This window comes from Polyodon spathula, chromosome 14 (assembly GCF_017654505.1).
Source record: "Polyodon spathula isolate WHYD16114869_AA chromosome 14, ASM1765450v1, whole genome shotgun sequence".
NCBI classification, from domain to species: Eukaryota; Metazoa; Chordata; class Actinopteri; order Acipenseriformes; family Polyodontidae; genus Polyodon; species Polyodon spathula.
In genome coordinates, this window is record NC_054547.1 from 10,260,193 (window position 1) to 10,286,434 (window position 26,242).

The window sequence follows — 26,242 nt, forward strand, 5'->3', positions numbered from 1 at the left end:
AGGAATAAATACAGTACGGGATTAGAGACAAGAAAATACTTGCAAGTCATTAATCAAACAATGCTGCAAGTCATTAATTGATTTTGCCAATCCACCCTAAGCTCATTAATTTCCACAAGGTTATGTTTTACAAAACGTTATTGTCATAGTAACTATAGCAACCACTGAGGCGTTACCTACTTTAGAATGTGACCAAGAAAGTATCTTCCACACTTCAGCAGACATATATTCTTTCACCTTAAATGAATTAACGGTGAATAAGTCAAACGATTACTTATAAAACAAGCATAAAGACAACTCAATGAAATCACAGCATGCCAAGGTGAATTGAATAAATGGCTACATTTTGTGAGATTCTTGGATTGCATGGCTCAGTATTAATCAGCAGCTGCTTTTACATAATAAAGCAATTTATCCAGTCTAAAATAACATCTTCCTGTGTGTTACTGCAGCTCATCAAGCATCCCCAGTTTTTGTATCCAAGCTGTGCAGCTGTTCAGTTAATTAACCCCAGAACTGCAAATTCTTGAAAACAAGAGAGGTGGACCACCGCAGGGTGAAACACCTACTGCACTAACCAATAAAGAATCTTCAAATACAGCAGCGCTTTAAAATGCATTTAAAAGAAAAGACATAGAACCTCAATAAGGCCTTAGAATCAATAAAGGTTATTTAACCCTTTGAGATTTAGAGTGGTAGATTTAAGGATAAGTAATTTACTTGTAAAATATATTCAGGTGTCTTCCTACCTGTCTCATAAAAATTTAAATTGTGATTAATGATTAATGCAGCCTCATAAACAAATTAGCAAGCTATAAAACTGCTTCTGGATCCCAGCAGGACACACTGCATAATCAGCCAGCTATAAGATCATCACTTAACCTCGTGGCTCCTTTCATGGGTGCATACAACAGGCCAGGCCCTCTTTCATGTGAAAAAGCAACAGGAATTACTAAGTAAAACACACTTCATTCGAGGGACAAGAATGGGTATTTGACTAAGAAACCTTGTCTTTGTCCAGAAAGTCCATTTGCAAACAGTGGCCTGTCATCTCCTCGACCTGAGAAATTGGGCATTAATGGGACTATAAATTGAGTTCTCACAAAGTGCAGGCTAAATAGGAGCGATAATAAAAAAAAAAAAAAAGACAGCCTGGCTTTTGATGGAGGATGGGATTCTAAATCCCATTGATGAGCAGCTCAATGTAAAATCCCAGCCTTTTACTTTGTGTCATCCCCTGGTTTTTGTATTCTCATTGCCATTCAGCGGAAAGTCTTAGAAATCTGAAAACAACCCACTTCCATGTGTGAAAAATGAGTTGTCCTAAACAGCCACCGTGCCTCGGGTCTGTCTCGCTGATAAAAAGCACAAGTACTGCCTTTCCCAATGCTTCATTTTTAGTTAATTCGTGTCATGGAAACCCTACATTCCTGCAAACTGTGTCCAGCTTTAGAACAACACGTTGAAGTTCCATTCACGTTCCCCAACCATTGTAATCAATCCTCTCTTCAGATAAAGAAACTCTCAAATCATCTCCACAGCTTTTCAGAGATTGTTAGTCCACTAATTAGAATACTTTTAGTAAAGGGACTGCTGTACAGTAAGTACTGGGGTGGGGATACATGCATAAACAAAATGAGAGGGATGGATGTCCCTCAATGTTTTACTTCATGATGTATTAAAGTAGATCTAGAAAGGGTCTTCTCTATTTTCATAATGCTACAGTTCAACCCGAATAGTACCAACACTGCTTCCACCTAACCAACTACTTTTTTTAATATACTTTGACTCTGTGTCACTTCATTGTCAGTTCTTTACAAGCCTGTACAGCCTTCTTCACCTGGCTCCTGGGCACCCAAGGTAGCGCTTTCTTTAATCTGCACACTTGCCACTATTTAGATTGCTTTATGCCAGCCTACAATACACACCGGAAGAATTTGTGACCTACTGTACATCACATGACCGATGAAGGAGTCAAGATTGTGTGCTCTGTAAAATGCGATAAATTGTAAAATGTTTACATGTTTGGGAGAAAAAATGGTGATAAGCAAAAATCCCAGAGGGATAATATTAACTGTATTAAATGAGTCTCCATGGTCATGCACCACTTACAGTATAATACAGAGTTTAACTTACCATGCTGTTCTTACAGGACCGATGGTCGAGTAATTTATTATTATTAATTCAGCAGTACAGTTGGGTTTTTTTTTTTAAACGTAGTGTTTCAGTGCTGTACAGACATTCTATGTCATTATCTTTTAGTGCTTCAGCTTTATTTGGATGATTGCCTTTACCTTGTTTTAATTTCCCGTTCCTCTCCAGTTTCTATGAGACACTAATGTTCCAGCTTCACCTTTTTTTTTTTTTTTTTTTTTACGTATTCTCATTTTGTTGATCATTAATGAACATTTCGGTACTGTGGGTGTTGAAAACAAGACATTTTGTGTTTGAATTGAAAGTGATGGTCTCGAGGAGTCGAATGGGTCAAAGTTCAAGGATATTTTCCTCTAGAGGAATTATCACTTTTTGACGTCGCTTGACGACATTTTGCGATTGGTTCAGGATGCAAATATAGCCTTCATCCATGTATTATTAAAGAGAGAATTTGTTTCTGTTCATTGCCCGTCCAAATTAGGATTATAAATTTAATTGAAATCTATCTCCTTACAGTGATCTCAATAAATAATATGCTAAATTCATCTTCTGTTGGTTACATTCCATTCTCTGTGATCCTAGCTATGTTCGATCATGCATTTTAATCATGGGAGGAATACATTATCTGGGCTATCACAAATGTGATATCACAGCACATCACTTTGTGAGCTTGACTGACAGGCTGAAGTGATTTCCTACAGCAGTGGTTTTCAACCTTTTCCACCTGAGGACCCACCATTAAATGTAAAAAGAATTTGTGGCCCACCTTTATTTCATCATTAGTCAAATAAAGTACTTTAATTACAAAACAGTCCAACCCACCAAATAACCGAAGAGCTGATTGTTAATGAGAAGACAACGCCTGTTTCTTGGGCCAGTTGTACTGGGAGCCGATCCTGCTCCTGTGACGTACTGGGTTGTACTAAATGAATCAGCACTGATCTTGAGCTAAGTTTCGGCTCAAAATGTGATCCAGAGTCAGATCAGAGCTTGATCGACAAAATTAGGTTTACTGCTTTTAGAATGTGCAATCCTTTCTTTTGCTTAAAATACATAAACAAATGCACTAGGTGGTTATACACAGTAAACTGAAACAGAATAAAACATGACATCGACTTTTTTGTACGCCCAGTACATGTTTGCATCACGTCCTATTGCAGATTAGACCTTATAATAATAAAATTAATGTTAATTAAAAAAAAAAAAAACACGAGTTTGATACCATTTAAACACACATTGCTAAACAAACCAAATACCTGTGGGTCAAAAAAACGTAACCAATTCTAAATAAATAATTATTCATCAGGGTTGGATCAAGATTACAGATCAGTGGAACCAGAGCCATACCCGCTTAATAAAACACCTTTGCATGATCAGGCTCCAGTGATCCCAGTTCCAATCCTGTTTTTTTCTTTTTTTTATCTCGTTAGTACAACCAGCCGTGTGATTAAATCGGACAGCGTTTGAAAGTACCCTGCGTCAGTGCAACGCTGAGTACTTGCGCAAGCTCCTCCCTCCTTGCTTCAGATTAGCAAACCAATGCAGGGTATATTTTATGCTACACTCTCTTCCTCTTGTATTCTAATTTTTTTTTTATCCGACTGGTCAAAAATTTTGGTGACCTGGGCATGGCTTGTGACCCACAGGTTGAAAACCCCTGTTCTACAGCACTGTACAGTACTACACAGCAAAATGTACTGCTCTTGATTTAAGAAGAAATACATTGCGACAATTACAAAAAAAAAAGAGACAACGATGTTATTGCTCATTGTACTATATAGCTTACTGTACCTGTCAAATCTTCAGATACAAAACAGAAGTAAATCAGCTTAAAACATCTGTGTACTTTAGTGGTACACTTACCTACAGCATATGTTTCTTTAAGACCAAGATAACAGTTAGAGTAAGTAGCACAAAACTTAAACAAATTACTGCAGCCATGTATTTTACTTTCTAACCAATTAGGACTTTGGTTTTAAGGCTTTACGGCTCAACAGAAACTTAATGGAAAAGGCATTTAGGAAAATATAAATCCATGCCATTGAATCACCAAGTCAGATACTGTAAATGAAGAGCCAAAATAACAATGTTTATTGCGTGAATTTGTATTTTCCCCCTACCCAAATCCCTTTTCACTCCAGATAAAAAATGTGCTCTTCCAGTAGTCTGTATGGCAATTAAACAATGCAGTGAGGAGAAACAATAAAAGCAACAAAAAAATTGAACTCGTCATTCCAGCAAAATGTAGGCTAATCATTGCGTGACTAATTTTATCCTTCTGCTCCGAGATTTGGAAATTCCCAACTGCAGTCCATGCAATCAAAAGAAGTGCAAAGCACAACTCAAGAGTACCACTATTCCTTTAGAATTCCCTCCCATTCTCTGCAGCACATTCCTCCACCCACCCACAGTTGGATAAGAATGCTGCCAGAGGATGAAATCCAGAATCTTTCTTTCCCTGTGGGATGCCTGCAGAAATGATGCGCCCCCATACACACTGAAAGTAATGCAGATTTTGCAAGGATTATCCCTACAACAAACAGTACAGTTAGGGCTGTTCGTTTTCGCATTTTGGTTTTGATCATGTGATATCCCTTTTTGTAAGCTGGCTCCATTCAATTAAACTCTCAGGAAAGTGTTGATTGTGAAAGTTTTTTCTCCAGTGACTTGATTAAGACTATGATTCTCTTTCACTGACATGTGAAAAAACGAAATGCAAGATCCTTATTTAATTCAAGCCGAACACAAACAGTTTTGATTTATGCAAAGGAAAGCTTTTATTTATTTTTTTAAATTAAATTTGGAATCGGCAATTATTTTTTGCACTAAGCACAGACCTTCTCTGCTTCCCTCAGGTCTGACTCACTGAATGTTCATGTGATTAAGCTCACCTTCTCCCCCTGCCCTTTCCCCTGTGAGTGTTTAGTGATGGGATTGGATCTGTGCAGGAGTCTTCAAAGTAACAGAGCAAGTTAAGAGGGTTGTGCAAGAATTACAAATACTGTATCGACCGAGCTACAATGCCTTCCGATGTTTGGCAATTATTTTCTAAAATAAGACGGCACGAAAGATAAGTAAAGAAAGTAATGGGATAATCCAGTAACACAACTAATTGCGTGACCATTTAATGAGATGAGGTCACGCTAGCCTTTAAAAAATGTGCATTTGTAAAAAAGCATACCATCTTAAAAACTGCATTTTCAACACCTGCGTTTTTACATATTGCATCAACATAGTTATATTATATATTATTTCCCAGTGTAAGCTTCCCCTGAAATTGTCATGTTGTTTAGACAATCCTCATGTAAACGAGTGTTTGCTTGTCTGCACTCTGTTCTAAGACTCACCTAAAACCACGTTCTGCTGGTACAGGTATTGTAATTGCAATTGCTGCAAGTTTTGTGAAAGCAGGAAAGATAACGGAATAAAAACCTTGACTGGTACAAATCAACAAGGTAAAAAAAAAAAAAAATAATAATTTAATATAATTACTACTGTATATGCATAAACTGATGTAATCAATTTCATATGCATACTAGTTTTTAAAGCATTACTAACAATGTTACACAGTAATCCACATGTATTACTGCTTTCTTTAACCTTTCATAACATTGATGAATCAGTGCACCGGCTTACATCAATAGGAAAAATTAGACATCGCCCCAGCCTTAGTGAAGTTAAATTGATTTAATTAAATCGTAATTAAGAGGAAACTATTATTTGCAAAACAGTTTATAACATTTTTGCAACAAGTCATTAGGATTTTAAATCCAGGGAAAGAAATTTAACTGAACTCACTTCTTGTGTTCGGTTTGAATTAAAAATAAGGAGTTGCCTTTTTTTTTTTTACATTATCAATGAAAGAGAATCATACTCCCATTCAAGTTACAGGAGAAAAAAAAAAGCAGTTTTTGTGAAATGTTTACAGGTTTTGTAATCTAGGGACTCAGTAGATTATGCATTACTTTTCTTGAAAACATGAAATTTGCAATTACTAACACAGAGAAATCTGCCTTCAGCTCCTGCCTTCACTGTTCATGGCTGCATTACGTAACACTATAACACTGAAAGTTAGTAAAAGTCCTCTTAATTTTGCCTCCAACCAAACCAGTTTACAGCTCCCGCAATTATGAAGTGATTTAAAAGAACTATCCACTGTGTACTCCCCTGACAGAGTGACCTAACAAACAGCGGTCACAGCCTCTCAAAATAAATAAAATTAACCCCTAAAGCACTCCTTTAAAAGATGGCAGAAACTGAAACACTTAACCTTTCACACATGTCATTCTTCTGAGGTGTAATCATCTGTATTCTGCTCTGAAGTTGGTTCTTCCTCTTAGGCCTGATCCAAATCAGTGAATTAATAAGCCACTTCCCTGTGGCAGCCCACCTAGGTACCAGCGCCGACCCGCAACCAGGCTTAGGAGATTACATGGCACTTGTAAAGAAGTGAACCTTGCCTCATGGACTTCCCCTGAAAAATCACCCCTGCTGCTTCACCTTTGAAATGCCCTTTCCCATGACCACCAACAAAAGACAACAATTAAACCCTATGCCTATGAAGCCCACCTTCCGTGTAAGCCCTGGACAAACCCTATGCACAGGCTTCGCATGAGAAAGCTACTAAACACAACTGACTAATAACAGCTGATGGGAGCTTCCATTAAATATAAAAGAGCCAAAACAAAACAAACAAACAAAAAAGGTTCATTGTAGAAGGCTGTAAAACTCCAAAACAGCACCTGCAGAAAGTTGTTTAAACAACGTTTCACAGAATGTCCTTATCAGAGCTGCTACAGTGTTTTCTAACTTCAGAGAGGAAACACATGGCACTTGCTCACACACATCCATCTTATAAACAAGGTCAATCTTTTTCTTTAAGAGATGCAATGGAATTATAAAGCCACCCTGGCCACTATGTACTGTTAAGGAAGGTTTAACCAAAACCAAAGGTTATATTGAAAGCGGTGATGAGGAGGGGATGCATCATCAAGACACCATTTAGTAATTTGCATTGCATGTTCAGTAATGATGCCCTGAATAGAAAAACAGCATGTCACGTGCTTGTATTAGTTTGTTTTGTTTGGCCATAGAGAAGATTTGCTGCACAGGCATTGTTTGCGCCAAGATAATCCTTAAGAGGCCTACATAAATTGTCAAAAGCAAGCGCCCACAAGCACGTCATCTCATGCTCACCAATGCATTTTTTCTAGTTTTTCCATGAGACACCCCATGTCTTCCGTAACCCCCCAGGATCAGACACACTATAGCACCAGCCACGCTGTCAGACACACTATAGCTCCAGCCACGCTGTCAGACACACTATAGCACCAGCCACGCTGTCAGACACACTATAGCTCCAGCCACGCTGTCAGACACACTATAGCACCAGCCACGCTGTCAGACACACTATAGCTCCAGCCACGCTGTCAGACACACTATAGCTCCAGCCACGCTGTCAGACACACTATAGCACCAGCCACGCTGTCAGACACACTATAGCACCAGCCACGCTGTCAGACACACTATAGCTCCAGCCACGCTGTCAGACACACTATAGCTCCAGCCACGCTGTCAGACACACTATAGCTCCAGCCACGCTGTCAGACACACTATAGCACCAGCCACGCTGTCAGACACACTATAGCTCCAGCCACGCTGTCAGACACACTATAGCACCAGCCACGCTGTCAGACACACTATAGCTCCAGCCACACTGTCAGACACACTATAGCTCCAGCCACACTTCGCACTCACTCTGTTCACATTCTTCTTTAAATAAGCGGTTTAGCATAATTCTTTAAGAAGCCACTCGGTTGCTACAGGTACTTTTCTAAAGAACTTTTACAGTAATGTGCTATGGAAAGCAGTACAGATCCTTTATCAGGGAGTCTAAATCAGCAGTCAGTGTTCAACAGAGTTTTCAGATTCCCTTCTAAACAACTCTATACAAACCAGAACATACTTTCTAAATGTATTTGCCCTTATATAGGGGTATACTGCACAGGGTTAATAGGCTGTTAAAACAGAGTGATGTACAAGTAATCTATATACTCAGTAGTAAAAAGCCCTAAACGATTTTTGTATTGATAAGTATAACGGCAAAATCTATACACTGCCCTATTCTAGCCTTGAAACTGTGGCAGTTTTAATCAAACACACAGCAATGCTTTTCAAAAGACTGGTTTATTTAACACCATTAAATTACTAGTTTCATTTGTTACTGTAAATTCTCATGGAATGGACTGCCAATTTAATTGAATGAACAATATTGTTGTAGGGTTCATAATTAGCAAACAATTAAAGTATCCAACAAGGTCTTGCGTGTGTCCCAGAATGCACTGTATGGCCAACATTAAAACCATTGCTTGTGATCAACTGTCATTATTCTTTACACAAACAGAAAATGTCACTGGATCAAGATCATTAAGCTTAAACCAATGAAAAGAAAGAAATGTTACTGTAATTCCAATTGTATAAATGCAGAATTCTCTGATTGAATATGAAAACAATAAGATCATCTCATGCACATCAACAATACAATAATGCCATTAATTACTGTAACACTTGCATCCACCTGCCCCATCCGCACACACTCAGATCGTGCCCCTTCTTACTGAAAGTGGAAAGCTTGGACATGAGATATACTGTACTGAAAATTGCAATGATATGTATTCATTACTTCGACAAAAACAAAAGAAAACAAAACTTTCCACTAGAGCTTTTTTTTTTTTTTTTTGTATCTGGTCCTACAGTAACGTACTGCAGTATGCCGAGACATACAAAACAGTTCCCATGGTTATTCTGTGAGAAGTGCTGTCTTGAGTGGAATAAGTCTAGCTATCAGACAGGATAGGGACCAGATAACAAGCAAAACAAAACACAGAAAATATTTATTTAGTATGTACAGATCATTCAGCTATTGGGTGTAACAGTAGGGTCGCACTGCCCTCTGAAAAACACAAATCCATTGTGAATAATTTGTACCAAAGAAGCTATGCTGGGTAGTAGGATATTGACCTACGTGAGCCTCGTCTCTGTGATATTACATCAAGAAAATATGCCACGGTGTGCTTTAGGTTTCCTTTATCTAAAAACCAAGAAAAAAAAATTAATCAATCCAAGATTAAATCATTATCACCTACCCACCCTGGTTAATGAAACCATGGTTTCAAGGTCCCCACTCAACCACCACACAACTCAGATGCCTGGACAATTACACAGTGTGTGTGCATGGAGTGACTCATGCAGACCACGGTTTTGCTGAGAAATGATTAAATGTTCTTATTTCTATTATGTAGTTCTACTCACTGCACTCTCAGCTTGATTAAAGAGATAAGATGATAACTTATTTTTGTTTCAAAGCTGGACAAAATAATCAAAACATCTGTTTGAGGGAAATAGCCTACTCTAGTTGACTCACTTGGGTTTTCATTAGTAAAAGATTCAACAAGCTTGGGAACTTGAGTTTATCCAAATTAAGTTCAGAAACAAATGTAAAACTGTGAATAACATGTTCCAAATAAATACTTAAACAATATGGGCTCTACAGTATTTAGTGAGTGAAATGTCCAATTTTGTAAAAGGAATAAAGCTATTTCAATGCTGCACAACTTGCAAAAAAGAAACAACATAAGCCCTTTCACACTGGCATGTTCTGCTTTTGACAAAGCAGGGTTGACCTGGGTGACAGATTCAAGTTCACAATGAGTGTGTCAATGCCCCGGAAGCTGATTATTACAGATGCTTCCATCCAGGCTTCTTTGGATTGAACTGTCTACCTAAACGTTGATTAGAGCAAATGTTTCTTCATCCCTGCTGCAATCTGGCTCATGGTGTGTTCCAATCAGCAAAAATATAACCCCCTATTTTAAATACTTTGCTTTTGTACAAGAAACGCCATTTTCCTATTTGAAAAGTAAAGCTTTTCTAAATGTTTTCTTCTTGTCTATATTTCACAGTACTGTCAGTAGCACTTAGATGTGCTGTAGACCTGTGCTTTACTGGTACATCTAAAAAAGTCTGGATATACTTAAAAAAAAAAAAAAAAAAAAAAATATATATATATATATATATATATATATATATATATATATATATATATATATATATATATATGAAAATACTGTGTTTTAGCACTTTATAAACACACCCAACATGACGTTTACTGACAGAGGTTGATGTAGATGTGGATTATACAACCATCTTATTGGTGGCCCACACCCTACTTTATCTATCTATCTGCAGTAGCCATGTTTAGGTTGCTGTGAAGAGATGCATCTAGTAAATGACTCCTTTCTTCCTGACTGATAAGAACCCCAGTTTCTGTAAACATTCTATGGAGTCTTTAACCAAGCTATACACATGATATTGGGGTTCAGGACTAGTGCTCTTTATAAAAAAAAAAAACTTTATGATGCTTGCAATCCACATTTACAGCTGTCTGTGAGGCTGTGTGTGACCCTACTAGAGTAAATACTGCCTTGCCTTTATCACAGGTCAGTATGGGTCTGAACTCATGCAAAACTATAGTAACCAAGGTGGTTTGTTCAATAAACATTCTGCAGTTAAACAAGGCAAGTTATATATCCACTGTTGGTTGATCTGAACATACAGCTCTGGAGGCTGAAGTACATAAAGCAATATGGGAGAAAAGAGAGGAAGGTGAAGGCGATTTAATAAATACCCTCCAATATTGTTTTGAAGTTACATACAGTTGCACCATTCACATGCCAGTATTCAACTAGTTGGAACACTTCCAAAAATCCCTGCTAATCTGGAAGGAAACTTCCTACACACCACAGAACAAATGACAAAATTAAGCTACAGTAAAAACGACTTTCCCCTAAATGGGAGAAAACAAAACAAAATACATCACAAGAAAAAAACTAAAATATTGACAGATACTTGCAATAATCCCAGATGAGGAATTATCAGGTTTATCAATGAATACCTGCCAATACGGTACCTGTGAAAGAGGCATTCAGTTACAGTGCAGTAGTTGCATGGCTTGAAACACAATGCATTGGGAATCTCGCTTCAAAACCAGCCAGATATTAGCAGTAGTATAGCATTAACCATTCTGTTTGTTCTTTTTTTAAATTTGCTGACAAATACTGCTTACCCACAGTGATAAATTTGCCACACGCACACACAGACGTTGGCTTGTCACCATGCTGGGTCAGGTTGCTAAGATACTTTCCCACTTCCTCCATAACTAATTCAATGAACTGCTGCGGTGCTCATAACCATAAATCCAGCCTCTAGGAAATGAACCCAGCTATCTGGGGCACAGGGAAGTCCATTATGTTGAAAAATAAAGCAGTATAAAAACTTGAATGTGGTAAACCAGTCATTAAATTGTACAATTAAAAGAGGATATATTGCACACCTTGAAAGGAGCCACCCACTACATCATTAGTTTGGTGCTGGTTAAAAGGAACAATTTAAAATATAAACCTGACACGCTAAAACTTGAGGGAGTACGTACATCTCCCTGCAGGTCATTTGCTGTGGGGTCTTGCCAATGTCCAGTTTTATAGCAGGGCGGGGCTCAGATACCAGGTAAGGTCAGTTAGGGTCACATTCTGTACTACAGTATGTCAGTAATTTACTTTATAGTTGCTAGGATATCCAACCTACATTATTAGGATGGAGAAATACACTGCTGGCCCCTACTCGATGGCTCATATCATTTGGTACAGAATATCTCACTTGTTTTAAATAAATATTGCAAAAAAAGCTAATAAACAAGGGGCATTTTGTGTTAAACTAATACATGTTCAGGGCCAGCCCTGCACCACCTTGTCCTATTACAGGTTACTAGTACAGTGCTGGCTAATTCTTAATCCCAGAGGCTTCTTCGCTTAACTCCTGCTTGAACCAACACTCACAGAGTTAGAAAAATGAGCTCAAGTCAGCTAGCTAAAAAGAAAAACAGTAGGAAAATATAACATAGTGATAATCGCAGTGATAATCCAGTGAAACCACAACAGGTCTGACAGTGAGAGGTGAACATTTACAGTAAGTTTTTCTTTTACATGCAACTGATGTTTTATTTTATAATCTGTGGTACGCACCTGGCTAATCTTCACACTACAAAATAGGACATTTGTGTTTGTTCTGTCTGAATGCCTCTTCTGTTCATTCCTGTGTAAGTAAAGAGCATCACTCTTTACCTTGGTACAGCAAGTAGAAAATGTGTACTTTAAACAGGATGATCTTTTCACATCCCTCCATAGAACTGTTTATTGGAAGTGTGAATAAACACTATCTATCCTATTGTCCCTTGAGGAAATCACAATTATATATATATATATACTCTAAAGGCTCTAAAATAACAGACTCCATTGCTCATTGCTTGACATCTGTATTTACCCTCGTACTGTTAGCTTAACAGAAGATGGTAAACAAATATTTTAGTTCAAGTAGCCTAACAATACTCCACCTAGAGTAGCCCGACTGGAAACAGAGTACTACTACTATTACCTCAGAAGTCCAACTTGAGTCCCTAATTATCCCTTAATTGGCTTAATTTATCTTAATCCTTCAATATAGCAAGTTAGAAAGATCTGGGATTTTTAAAGTGATACCAAACTATTTGAAACAATAGAACTTTCCAAGTAATGATGTTTAGAAAGCGTAACATTTTCCATTTCTTGCACTTTAAAACAACCATGCATAATTATTTATAATGTAGTATTACATCAGTACAGGTGTATTTCTAGCTATTCTGCACTTTGACACACACAAACATGTAATGCCAAAACTGTAGGCCAGTAGACACACTGAGAATTAGCACCCTAATGGCAAATGAGCACAGAGAAGCGCAATGAAAATTGTATAGGTTTTCAGTTCTGTATTTAGAATTCTCACACCTAGCAACAGTGGATCTAAGGGACTACAGCAACAAGTGAACATTTGTTCTAAAGGAATGCAGGGTATGCAAGTGGGGGAGGGGAGGCAACCAAAACTCCACTTTGGAAACTGAGGGGCTTTTATTTACTTGGATCAACATGATTAGCTGTACCTTTAATAGAATCCTCTTAAAGGGTCAATATTGTTTATCACAGTTAGAAATACACCAGAAACATCTGGTCAAGGTTCTGCTTGTGTCGTGGTAGAAACCAGACATAGAAAAGGGCCCCCATCTATCCCACCTCATCCCATGTGCACAGTGTGAGCCCACTGAATCAAACTGTGCTCAAAAACATCTTTCTGATTGCATTCCAAGAAGAGAAACATACTGGTAAAGAAAAAAGTAAGATATTCAGAGGTCAAAAGCTTTATATAGAACTTGATCTGCGGCACTTTAATAAAAGCAATTTATTTTGGGTATGTGTTGTCCTACCCATTTTAGAGAGGGTATTCAAATATTCCACATACAGCGAAAGCAAAAGAAATAATTGCTCACAATATGAATAGACCCTATCCTCTAGAGAGAAGGCACCACCAGTTACTAATGTAAAATAAATCCATTAAGAAAATTAAAGAGGGTGATTAGGGTTGTCTTTTGGGTATTTTTAAAGTCTGGATTCAAGAACAATTGATGACATGTAGAACAAGAAAGTACTTTAGAATATAATTCTAACCAGAGCTTAGTTCTAAAAAGACATTTGGGCCATACTGCTGTAAGCGCAAGTCAGCCGGTTGCTCAGATATGCCGAGAACAGAGAGAGGGCCTCAATAGAGCAATGCAAGTAGACTGCAATGAAAGATTAACGACAAAAGGAACCAAATCAGCAAGTTAATTCTGTTCCATTAGACGTTATAACTACTGTATGTAATACAAATTACCAATACCTTTACTGACACCCACCTCTAGCAGAACATAAAATACAATCAATAACCCCCCCCCCCCCCCTGAAATTCAAACTTCAAAAAGATTTCAAAAGCAAAAGGTTTTGTTCTAAAATGCAGGTATGCTCTAAACCCAGCACGACTTTGCACAATAAGTACATAAGCAGTTAAAATTAAGAATTAGAAAACATGTTTCACCCATAATCAGATGCAAATACCAAACTGTTAATCAGTGCACCAAACCTGTTATGCAGATTGACCTTTTCTCCCATGCTGGGATTGCGAAAGAAAGCATCTTGGGTGGATTAGGTCTATGCACAGGGGGCCCAGAGTGCTGCAGCTTTATTAAACAGCCATAACAAGCACATCCCATCACCCAAGCACAGACCTTTAATAGGAGAGGGCACAGCACATACTGTAGTGTAGGGACAGCTCTGATCCCAGAGACACACAAATCGACGTATTACTAAAATACACGGCATGTACTGATATTGGTTATAGGAGAAGCAACGTGACATCATAATTGCATTAAAATGTGTTCTGAAACAAATACCAGGGATGAAGACTCCTATTACACAGCAGTATCACCCATTCCAGGTTTTAACATTTGCTTCACTAGCCACAGTGTATAGGGAACAAGCTTAAGTGAGTCTTAATAAACTCATATTAAAACTAGGAATGTATCAAACAGCTACGCAACGAGAGTCATATTTCCATTCCAGCAATACGTCAAGTCTGAAACCTGACCAGCCTCTTGAGCTTAGCATATAGTCCACTGGCCCCAAACTGAACTTGAAACTCACAGGGCTCAACATTTTTTTTTTTTTTTAAATGCTCAGCCATTTCATATTTAACATTTCTATAATAAAGCGCCACTGCAGCCATTTCTCTGCTAAATCTCCACCATATGAATTTTACCTCCGGCAAAACACAAAATCTTGTATAAATAGGAACATGAGCTGCTGGGACCTCTGCAAAGGAAAATGCAGTGTGAATGTTTAAAGGCGTAGTTCTGGAGAGAAACAGAAACAAAGCTGTGTCCACACTGTACCTTCGTCAGGGGAGGATCTCTTTCTGCTGAGTTTTTAATTCTTCAGCATGATGAAACCCTTATGTGTTCTTGTTATTTTTCCCTTAAAAAGGGCTGACATGATAACCACCATTCTGCTTGGCAGAGCAAAGAATGAAATGAGCAGCGCTACAGCAAAAAGAAAATAATACTGCAGCTGGAGTGTTGTACTCTTCTGAATTTTAATAGCTTTGACATTTTTCTTTATTCTTCCTTGCACCAGTGATAGTGATTTGCTCCATCTTCCAAACCCCAGGGAATGTTACAGTACATGGAATAATAATAATAATAATAATAATAATAATAATAATAATAATAATAATAATAATAATAATAATAACAATAAACTCCAATACTGGTAATTTCTGGTCACTATCATTTTTACTACACAGTAAGCAAACAGTATAGCTCTGTTTGGTGACAGTGAAAACAGTTTTTGGCTTTGGTCTACAAATCTCATTTGCTAATTCTGATGCTCTGTGAAATGCATGCAATGACAATAAAAATGGGTAGAGGGGTAACAAACCCATCCTGTCATCCACCTGACCCCAGATAAACCAACTGAAATCTTATTTTACAGTAATGATCCCCATTTAAGGTAACTGGACTGGCACCAAAAAAAAAAAAAATTGTTTCTAGTTGGAACTCTCCATGCAGTTCCATGGGGAATAATCAAGAAATTCCTGCTATTCTTAGATGGGAAAGGGAATTTTCAGTCAAAGGGGCTGCATAAGCCATTTCAAGTGCGGACCCTAAAGAGAAAGCCAGGTGTCAACTTGGGATTATTAAATCATGAATATGTGAAAGACATTGCTGCTACTGAAACAATCTCTTTTATAAGGCTGCCTCTGAAATCACTATTTTTTTTTATTTTAAAAAGCTAGACCAACAAGTAAATTACTCAGCAGATTTAAACGTTTTGGTTTCAGCATAATCATTGAAATAAATAGTGAAGAATTGCCTTGAGCTTTATTAACCGGCAAGGAAATTCAACAAGAAACTCTTTTGTTTGGTGAAATATGCTATCCCCAGGACCCACCCAGCTAAGTACCCCAAATTACACTTTGAAGACAGTTATCAGCCCATAACTTCATTAAACTAGCTATCACTGAACAAGATCTTTCTGAATTGCAAGTCTGAGCCACTGTGTTTAAAAAACATTAACAATATCCTGATCATATTTGAAATGGTTTATACTGTCAAGGGACTGTAGACCATCTTGTCCTTGACCTTTAATTTATTAAATTGCCTGAACCTTTTTTTTACATCTTAATTTGTAGACATTAAAACTGAAAAGGTGTTTAAGGAATAAAAAAAAGAATTATCAGTCAAACTAGATTAGAGTCGCTAGATTTTGAAGAACTGTCATAAAATGTGTCAGTTTTCTTACCCCTAGAGTACTTCAAATTTCTACTGCAAAATAAGAAAAGTCTACAAAAACACCATGCACAGTAGAATTCAGATTTTGCACTTCATACCTGACTGGCAAAAACAATTAGTTCAAATTAGGAGTAGTGTGTGCAACCAGCATTACAACCTGCAATGAACGTCAACTGCAGGATGGTACCGCATAACCAGTCACAGTACATGCAACTTAGCGTTTGTTCCGTCAAATTCCCTGTAACAATTTGTGCTGTATGATCGATCACCAGTATATTCAAGGTTCAAACTGCTACTGTACGTCATGGGACCATTACTTCCCACCACTTCATCTTCAATTTGATCTACTTTACATTACAAGATTCACACCCTCCTGACAGACAGCCCTCTTCTGTCTTCAGAGACTTCTGTCTCGTCAGAGTCAATCCTTATCCAAAACAGCCTATTCTTACCACCGCGCCATTTGGTTGGCACCCACCCATTTTAAGCTACTAATAAGGCGTTTCGAGAACAAGGTAATGCAATATTGTGATTAAAAAAAAAAGTAGGCCTAACACAGCTGGGCTGTACCACAAGGAATTTGATGATAACCCTTACAGGAGATCATATACCTTTTTGATTATAAGTTATTATTTATTTATTTGTTTGTTTGTTTTTATGTGCAGCTGTTTTATTAGAATGGGTCTAGAGGACACATCTGTCTACTCATGTGGCCTACTGTACATTTTTCATTTCATTTTTCATTTTACATTTTTGGGTAGACACCCAAATTACACAGAGCAGGGATGTAATTAACATAACTTTTCTGAAGGGAGACAGCTTTTAACATCAGCGTACTATAATGAATAAGTAAACCTGCCCCCCCCCAGTCTCAACTCAAAAATCCTGAAACTGTATATTTCACAAAGGCTCAAGATCATCTAAATGATCTGTGTCTTCAGCTACATTCCTGTTGTCCCCGATAGTACATTGCTTTCTGCAAGTTTATGTTTTATACCAGCTTTGGAGTCCTTTAGATTGAATTTGATTATTTCCAACTTAGAGTGTATGGGGGAAGAGACTTAGGCCAGTCCGCAATGCTAAGTCAGCGATGCCATAATCCTAACTCTTCTGACAGTGGTATAAACAGGATCAAATCGCTTTCAACAAGGTCCCAGTAGCAAATAGAATACATGAACATAGTGGTCTAATTACCAGAAATAATGTATCTTGTAATAATGGGCCTTCTTGGGAAGCATAAATCCTGTGGAATCACCTCTCATCATAGACACGCCTTCTGAGTTATGTAGTATTTGCCTGCCAAAATACTATATAACTGTGACCCAGTAAACGACAGGGCGAAGGCCAGTTTTCCAGAGTCATTGGTCGTGTGGTTAAATTCATGTGATCCTGCATGCAGGTCTGTGGCACTACTAATAACTGCCAGACTGGAAGGTTAGATTCTACAGACAGCTCAACCGGCAGGTGGGCTTGCAAAGCCTATCCTTCTTAATCCATTCAGCCTCAACATTCAGGGTTATCCAAAAATCCAGACACTAAACAGATGTCTACTGGACTTTTAAGATGGATCCATAAAGAAAAGACTTGCATTAGTCAGAGATCAGAAACAGACCACTCTTCATAACAGGCTAGTGTCAACACTGCTGGGATTCTAATCAATTATGTCGCGGTTATATTATGTAGAAAAACTCCTTTTTTTTTTGCCCTGGGCTGCCAGGAGGGTTAAAGGATTTGCGCAGTTGTTTTCTAAATAAACACCTCCCAACAGATTACCTCACATTCTAACCTCAGGTTACCTGAAACCTTTCTGGATTCTGATAGATAGTGATTGAACTAAGTAATTCACTTAACCCTTTTCAGGTTAAGAAGCTGCTCCATTTAAAGAGACCAGATCCCATTTGAAACCTCTCTTTGGCATCTGCTTCTGCTTAGCAGGGCTGTCACCATTTCTTGACTTGAAACATATGAAAAGTAATTTAGTTTGATTCTAAGCAACAGTAAAAGCTTATGAGTAGGATTACAGTAGTCAACTGATAAACTGATATACATAAAAACAAAGTTGACTGAATTTCATTCAGAAGTACAAAAAAATGTACAGTGAGAAGTTATCCAATACTGTACAATAGGACTGTCAGTTAAGAAAAAGATTAATTGGGAGCAAAAAATCGAATCGTAGGAATAATACCAATGACTGTACCGCCCACATACATTTCTGCTCCATTCCTCCCCCTGACATGATTATTTTAATATCGTTGCTGTATTTGACTCTCTTCCTATAAAAATTCACAAAAAAAATCTATTTTTAACAGTAGCATCTTGGAAATGGTGTCCTTCTTTTCAGAACAGTTTGGGGAACATTATAAAGTTCTGCAAAAACCCTACAAACTTTTTGCTTTGTTTTCTTCAACACAATAGATAAAGTATATATATATATATATATATATATATATATATATTTTTTTTTTTTTAATTTTTTTTTAATATTTTAATAAGTATGTATTCTGCTTAGAGATATATGTGTAAAACACATTATTCTATCACCCGAGGGGACTAGTTTATGGTAACACTTCCTGAAAGTTTTGTTGAAAAATACTGATGTTTGGGCAAAGACATTTTTTTTTCACATGAGGGATTGCAATGACATAATATACCTTTATTCTCAGGGTCTTCATAAGCAATAATGGACACTGTTCTCTATTTATTTTCTCAAAATAAATATTTATAAATAAAATAATAGTTTTTCATTCCATTATTATTAGTAATAAGGGGAAAAAAAGCACCTGATACATTTAGTTCATGAAATAATATATGCCAAGTCAAATACATCAGATTTACAGTGTTTCCCTTTTTTATTAGCGCTAAACAAGTTCCTGTGATGTTTTGTTTCTGCTTTTTTTTCTGCAGGGCTGCTGTAAACTGTCTCCACCCTTTAGAAACTAAACCTCATGATGTCACACAAAAAAAAAAAAAAAAAACTATCAGGAAGTGAACGTCAGTCCCTCCCCTATCCTTTGATATACGTTTGATAGTACGGTGGCCCTGTAACTCATCAAAACAAAGTGCTTTTTTTTTATCGTGTTTACACAATCGTGGTCCTAGAAGCCCACTTCAATATGGTCATGTCAACACGATCCAGGTCCTTAAAGGGTTAAATCAAATAAAATCAGTCTTGAAACCATTAAAAAGAAAGGAATTTGCTGCTATAAGATCACAATCCAACTACCAAACCCACACTAATTTCAGGGAAAGCCGAACGATTGCTCACACACCTTCAGCATGAAAGGCCTCTTTGAGATGCAGGAGCACATCTGCAAACCTGCGGACGTCGTTGGCCAGTTGAATGATGTAATCGGGATCCACACCGGGGCTGTCCTGGCAGTCCGAGCTCAAGCTGATGCTACTGAGGGAGTTGCTCTTGGTGCTGTGGCCCATGCCCCGGGAACTGGTGGTGGCCGTCAGGGGGAAATAGTGAGAGTTGGAGAGCTGTGTAATGCCCAGAGAGAGCTTGTTGCCACCGCTGTTGTTGTTCTGTCGCAACATCCCAGCTGCTGCTGCAGTGCTCGAGAAACCCCTGGCCGTGTTACCCTCGGACGCTGCTAGACTCCCATCTGAGAAAGGCTGTTGCTGGAACGAATTACAGAATTCATTTAGTAAACCAAGAACTGCGAAGAAAAAGAAAAAAAAACAACCTTCCTCCACTGCAAGTAGTTTTGTCTAAAACTTTTTTACACTTACGATCTGCCTTAAAAAACCATTTACACTCTGTCTGCAAGTCTTTACGCAAAAAATAAAAATACACAAGCAGGAGTGAACAAAAAAAAAAGGATTTACTGACTACACAGCTTCTGGACCAACCTTCCGAGATTACTGCATCAATCAGCCACCAAACTAACTACTGTAACTCAGGGAACGTCCAGGAATGACGCAATCCAGAATGCAAAGGGCCATCCCCACCATGATGACTTTTTCAGTAATTATGACAATAACATTCACTGGCAGTGTACACTAGGCTCTGCCAGCCTTGTGCAAGTGTGCCTTTTTCTTAAAGCAACAGGAAGCTAGTTTACAAAATACATTTGTGTTGAAATGTCTAGTTTCCGCTCAGTATTTTTGCTTCGTGAAATTAACCTGTTCAATATGTTCCTTATTCTAATCACATTATTTAGGAATGCAGTTCTTTATGATCGATGCGGAAATGTTTTTTGATGATGTCAAATAGAACCCTAGTGAAACATAAATACTTTGAAGCATTTGGCAGATGCATCCCAGATAAGTAAGCAGGGCGGTCAGTTTGATCGACAGTTGTCAAATGTTTTAATATAAGTTGTGCTTTTATCAGCATCTCACTGGAAACCCACACATTTCCAGTGAGATATCATGCCTTGCTGTGGTACACTGACTATTAACAAGGTGTTAGGCAGTATTCTAACCTCAGCATGTTGGCTTCTTCCACTTTTATAACACTGTACTCAAAACATATTGAAAATACACGTATTTATAAATGAAAGAAAAAGTTCAAACTTCTAGTGATTTTCCAGCTGGAGAATGTTAAGATAAAATACTTAAATTTGCACAACTACTTGTAACCCACTTCAGTATTCATGATCTAACACTTTTAAGAATCTGCTAAGTTATAAAACTGTTCATACTTTCCTGTAAGAGTGTAAAAGAGAATTACACCTCAAGTTCAACAGCTGTATTTAATCAAGTCAGGAAAGGAGGAGGATTACAGAAGGGCTATCCTCTATATTCATTATTGATACATAAAGCTTGAATGTTGTGGCAGCTTTTAATTAACTCGCCCCGACCATTCAGACCAAAACATAAATTAACAGCTTGGTGGCAGAAGTCAAGAGACGAACCCCAATATAAAAGGATTTAGATATAGATTTTATTGATATAGATCCCATACAAACATTTGGTTTTCTTCTCAGGCCAATTATTTGAAGAATAATTGTACAATTACTAGCGCTCTAGTGTAAGAATGTAACACAACTGTGTCTTAAATGGAAAGGATATAAGCTCAGATGTCTGCTAAAAGTCATGTTAATATTTTTGGGGTTTAAGAGTTAAGATTTGTTAATGCTCAAGTGGGGCATCTATTTCAGTTTTATAAACAACTGGGTTCATCTAAATACTTCCGTATTTTAAATGATTAAACCGCAAACCTGTAATTTGACATGTTTTTACAGGCAGATGTATGTGCTCTGTTACTATAGAGCTCTGGCCAAAAGTTTTGCATCACCTAGAATTTTAGGATCAAGACATAATTTAAAAAAAAAAAAATATAATAAAAATAATTTTATATATATATACAGTGCCTATAGAAAGTCTACATCCCCTTGAACTTTTTCACATTTTGTTGTGTCAGTGCCTCAGAGTTTCACGCATTTAAATGAGGATTTTTTTTCCCCGCTTAGCTACACACCATACTCCACACTTAAGGGGAAAAAAGTTTTTATTGAGAAAAAAATTAATATATTAAAAATACAAAACTAAAAGATCATAATTGGATAAGTCTCCACCCCCCTGAGTTAATACTTGGTGGAAGCACCTCTGGCAGCAATTACTGTTGAACTTCCATCCCAGTTTCAGCTTTCATGCAGAGGGTAGCAGGTTTTCCTCAAGGACTTCTCTGTACTTTGCTCCATTCATTTTATCTTCTACCCTGACAAATGCCCCAGTCCCTGCCGATAAGAAACATCCCCATAACGATGCTGCCACGCCCATGTTTCACAGTTGGGATGGTGTTCTTTGGGTGATGTGCTGTGTTGGGTTTGCGCCAAACATAACGCTTTGAGTTTAGGCCAAAAGGTTCAATTTTAGTTTCGTCAGACCACAAAACTGGCTACATAATCTCCTGAGTGTTTTTTTGCATACTTCAAAACAGGATTCAAGATGGGCTTTCTTGAGTAATGGCTTCCTTCTTGCCACTCTACTATACAGGCCAGATTTGTGGAGTGCTTGACATATTGTTGTCACATGGCCACTTTGACCAGTCTTGGCCATAAAAGCCTGTAGCTCTTGCAAAGTTGCCACTGGCCTCTTGGTAGCCTCTTCTTGCTCGGTCATCCAGTTTGGAGGGATGGCCTGATCTAGGCAGGGTCTTGGTGGTGCCATACACCTTCCACTTCTTAATAATCGTCTTGATCATGCTCCAAGGGATATTCAAGGCCTTTGATATTTTTTATACCCATCCCCTGATCTGTGCCTTTCAGCAACTTTGTCCCTGAGTTCTTTTGAAAGTGCCATGGTGCTCAAGGTTGAGTCTTTGCTTTGAAATGCACTACCCAGCAGTGGGAACCTACAGGAACTGCTGAATTTATCCTGAAATCACGTGAATCATTACAATTTAACACAGTTGGAGGCCACTTAACTTGGTGCATGATTTTGAAGGCGATTGGTTACACCTGAGCAAGTTTAGGATTGCTATTACAAGGGGGGTGGACACTTATCCAAACAAGCTATTTCAGTTTTTATTTTTAATTCATTTTCTACAAAATTCTAGAATATTTTTCTCACTTGGAATTAGTGGAGTAGGATGATAAATGAAAAGAAAAAACTTCTTTAATTCCAGGCTATATGGCAACAAAAGGTGAAAAATTGAAAGGAGGTGTAGACTTTCTATAGGCACTCTGTGTGTGTGTGTTTGTGTATGTGTGTGTGTGTGTGTATATATATACATATATATATATATATATATATAGAGAGAGAGAGAGAGAGAGAGAGAGAAAGAAAACCAAATTTAGATCTTTTTAACATTGTGTAATCAATGAAACAACAAAATGATATCGCAAAAGTATTTCATATTAGATTTTTCGAAATGTCACATTTTTCAAATTTCAGTTTTTCATTTTGTGTAAGGAAAACCACAAACCGCAACAAGCAGTATGTAGTTCAATATGTCAACATAACATTATTCAGCAGGTTTTATTTGACTTTATGAAGCAAATCTTTTGGCTACTGCTGTAGATACAGGATCTGATTTTAATAGTATATATATGGTGTCGGAATTGAGATCCACCACTACTTAGATTCACTTTTGGAATTTACTTTTTAATTAAGTTAGTCATTCACGTGTCTAATTTCTTTACACTCATTTTTGGGCTGACATTTTCAGTTATTACTTAGCAGTGGATCGACATTCTGCAAAAGGTGGGAATAGAGTTTGTGAACAAGTTACTGAAAAGTGGTGCTGTTTAAATACTATAAAATGTCTCACCTGCAGACCTAAAATTATTGTTGTGAAGATCGTGTATGTGTTTTGTAGTTTGTAATAATAGGGTAGTCAAATTAAAACGCTTGGCAAACTGTCTACAGTGTTTGGGACACGGGGCGTAATTAAGAGATATGCTTCGTTCATTCATCTTCAGTTTGACTAAGACGTCCCTGAATGCATACACATCATCCCTTATGTCAGAAAACAGTCACAAGATTTTGTACCTTACATAAAGTCAATACTGTCAGTTTGTCAAAATATTTTTCAGCCCCATGGATCTTGTTTGATCAGATTACTTTACTACAAAAAACACAGCCGCACTGCTACCACCCACCTGCCGCTATAAGATCAAATTCATTAAACATCATGGCTAGGTCTTTTTAGCATGTGCAACCTCTAAATACGTGTTAGAACTCAATCAGTAATTTCACAATTGTTCTGGGGAAATAAGATATAGACTTCTCGCTACAGTATTAAAATGCACCACATTCATTCGTTTTAACAAATTATTCATATACGTGTATACTTGGCAGTGAAGAGGTGGAATTTGTCTAGTTATTATGTCCATTTAAAAATATTTTTAATACTTTTAAAAAGCAATATACTGGCAGGTTACTATTAATTCCTAATGAGATTTCACCAGATCACGAAATCTGCTTTAACAGTGATAAAATAATAAATTAACAAACAATCAGACCATTTACATTTGCTTAGTGAGCCAGTCACAAGTCCACAATTGTTCGACTCACAAATCTATTCAACTTCATCATTGGGAACGGGGATAACAGAGTTATAATCATTCAAAATGTTGTAATCCGGCTCCGTGGGTTGTGTACTTAAATTAAAACCACTCTTTAAATACATTCTTGTGAAATCGATCTCGTTTGAGATGATAAACCATCTGTTTACATAGCATAGCGACTGTCTTGATACCTTCAGGCTTTTTTTTTTTTTTTTAAAGTGGTATTTCTTCCCAAAAAACACACAAAAAGTTTTTTCAAACCATTCCCACTCATGCAATGTAAGTCATCCAGCTAACATGCCTTGATCGCTGTAGCCCATAGTTATAGTCTACTAGCTTGATTTACCCACAACTCGTTAAAGTACAATTTTTTTTTTTTAAATACTTGAAATGATACTCACCTGGTTTATAATCCTGTACCATTGCACTGTATGCAAAACAAGAAAAGTCTATTTTTCATATAAAACCCCATGCGTAGTGTATGTATTCGTTATTGTACAGTAAGTACGTACCACTTAGCTCCCAGTTAAAACTCAGAAACTCCGTTCAGTCCCTCTCTCTGCTAACTCGTCTCCTCCCATTTACACGTGACACCACACACCGCTTCTGATAGGGCAGTTAGAGCAGGGCATGCAATGTCTCGGTCGCTCCACCTAACAACAGAAACAGGTGGAAGAAAATTGAAACTGCATGTTTGATGTAAGCCAGAGAGGAACTGCTTACTTAGATGTACAGTACATGGTTGTATTACCATGATCTGCTTATTGGAGCAATGTCCACTGGCTAGCCAGTTTCACTGTGAATAGTGTTAATTGTGTGATGGACACACTGTACATGTGCTTAGATTTTGCCTCACTTTTTTGACAAGGAAAAGATGAATGATAGTTTCACAACTAACACGCATTTTCTTTTTTTTTTTTTTTTTAGAGGACAGTGTTTTTGTGCCTATGCAGTTAACTCTATATTTACACAATGTACGCAACAAAAAAAAAATGCTGTACAACAGTGTGTTATTATTATTATTATTATTATTATTATTATTATTATTATTATTATTATTATTACATAGACTTATAACTGCTGTGCAGCATGCACGCTAACCCCATATTTCTTTGTATGGGTGCGACGTGGGTGTGACTTTTAAATATCTAAAAACAATATAAAAAACAGTTTCAACAATCAGGGAAATACACCTGGGTTAGCAGGGTAGCACTCGCTTGTCCAGTAACAGTCATTCACACACACACACACAAAAAAGGCTACATTCTCAGAGCGTTTTACTGCAATGTCATTAGTATGTTTTGGATCTAACCCACAGAGCATTCTCAAACCAATTGGTTATTTGCAAGAGGCACCAGGCTCTTATTGCTGTCACTGCTGTCATTGGTGCATGCTCATTATCGGTCATCCTTATAACCCATAAGCACAATGCTAACATGTAGTCAGTGAAATAACCACATAAGGATTACAATTTTATCCACAATATATCGTGAAATGGAAATTTGTTTTTGAATAAATAGGGTAAATAATGATTAAAACACGATCAAGGTTTTGCTTGGTATGGAGGCAAAGATGGCATTTACGCTATTGTATTTACCATTTAAGTGAGATTCCACACCTCACGTAAGGCCTGTAGTTTACTGGCCATTTTGATTTTTTTTTTAAAACTAATTGAACAGGTAGTTGTGCTGTTCTCATTGATATATTATCACCACAGTCCAGCCACAAGAAGATAAGAATTAAAAATCACTCTTCATATCTTTAATTTGGGTATTACATCATTGTGATATAAGCAATGGTGGCATTTGTACTATGAATAAAAGTACACAGAATAGTGTTTATTAGTTTCAAGGGTTCAAAAAATAAATAACTGCATGTA

General features: G+C 37.4%; 1 protein-coding gene across 5 annotated transcripts in view; it reads right to left on the reverse strand.

Annotated features, from left to right (window-relative positions):
• LOC121326871 (rho GTPase-activating protein 29-like) overlaps positions 1-24,924 on the reverse strand; it is a 50,179-nt gene extending 25,255 nt beyond the window's left edge. For 2 of the 5 annotated variants that reach the window (XM_041270475.1, XM_041270471.1), the window contains exons 1-2: positions 24,765-24,908; positions 19,672-20,026 (exon numbers count right to left, since the gene is read on the reverse strand). In XM_041270475.1, the coding sequence (XP_041126409.1) occupies positions 19,672-19,942 (271 nt within the window). In that variant the 5' untranslated portion in view covers positions 19,943-20,026; positions 24,765-24,908. Of the gene's footprint in view, positions 1-19,671; positions 20,027-20,257; positions 20,281-24,764 lie in introns of those variants that run through there. The other 3 variants (XM_041270473.1, XM_041270472.1, XM_041270474.1) reach the window with 3 other exon arrangements.
• Between the last annotated feature and the right edge of the window lie 1,318 nt (positions 24,925-26,242).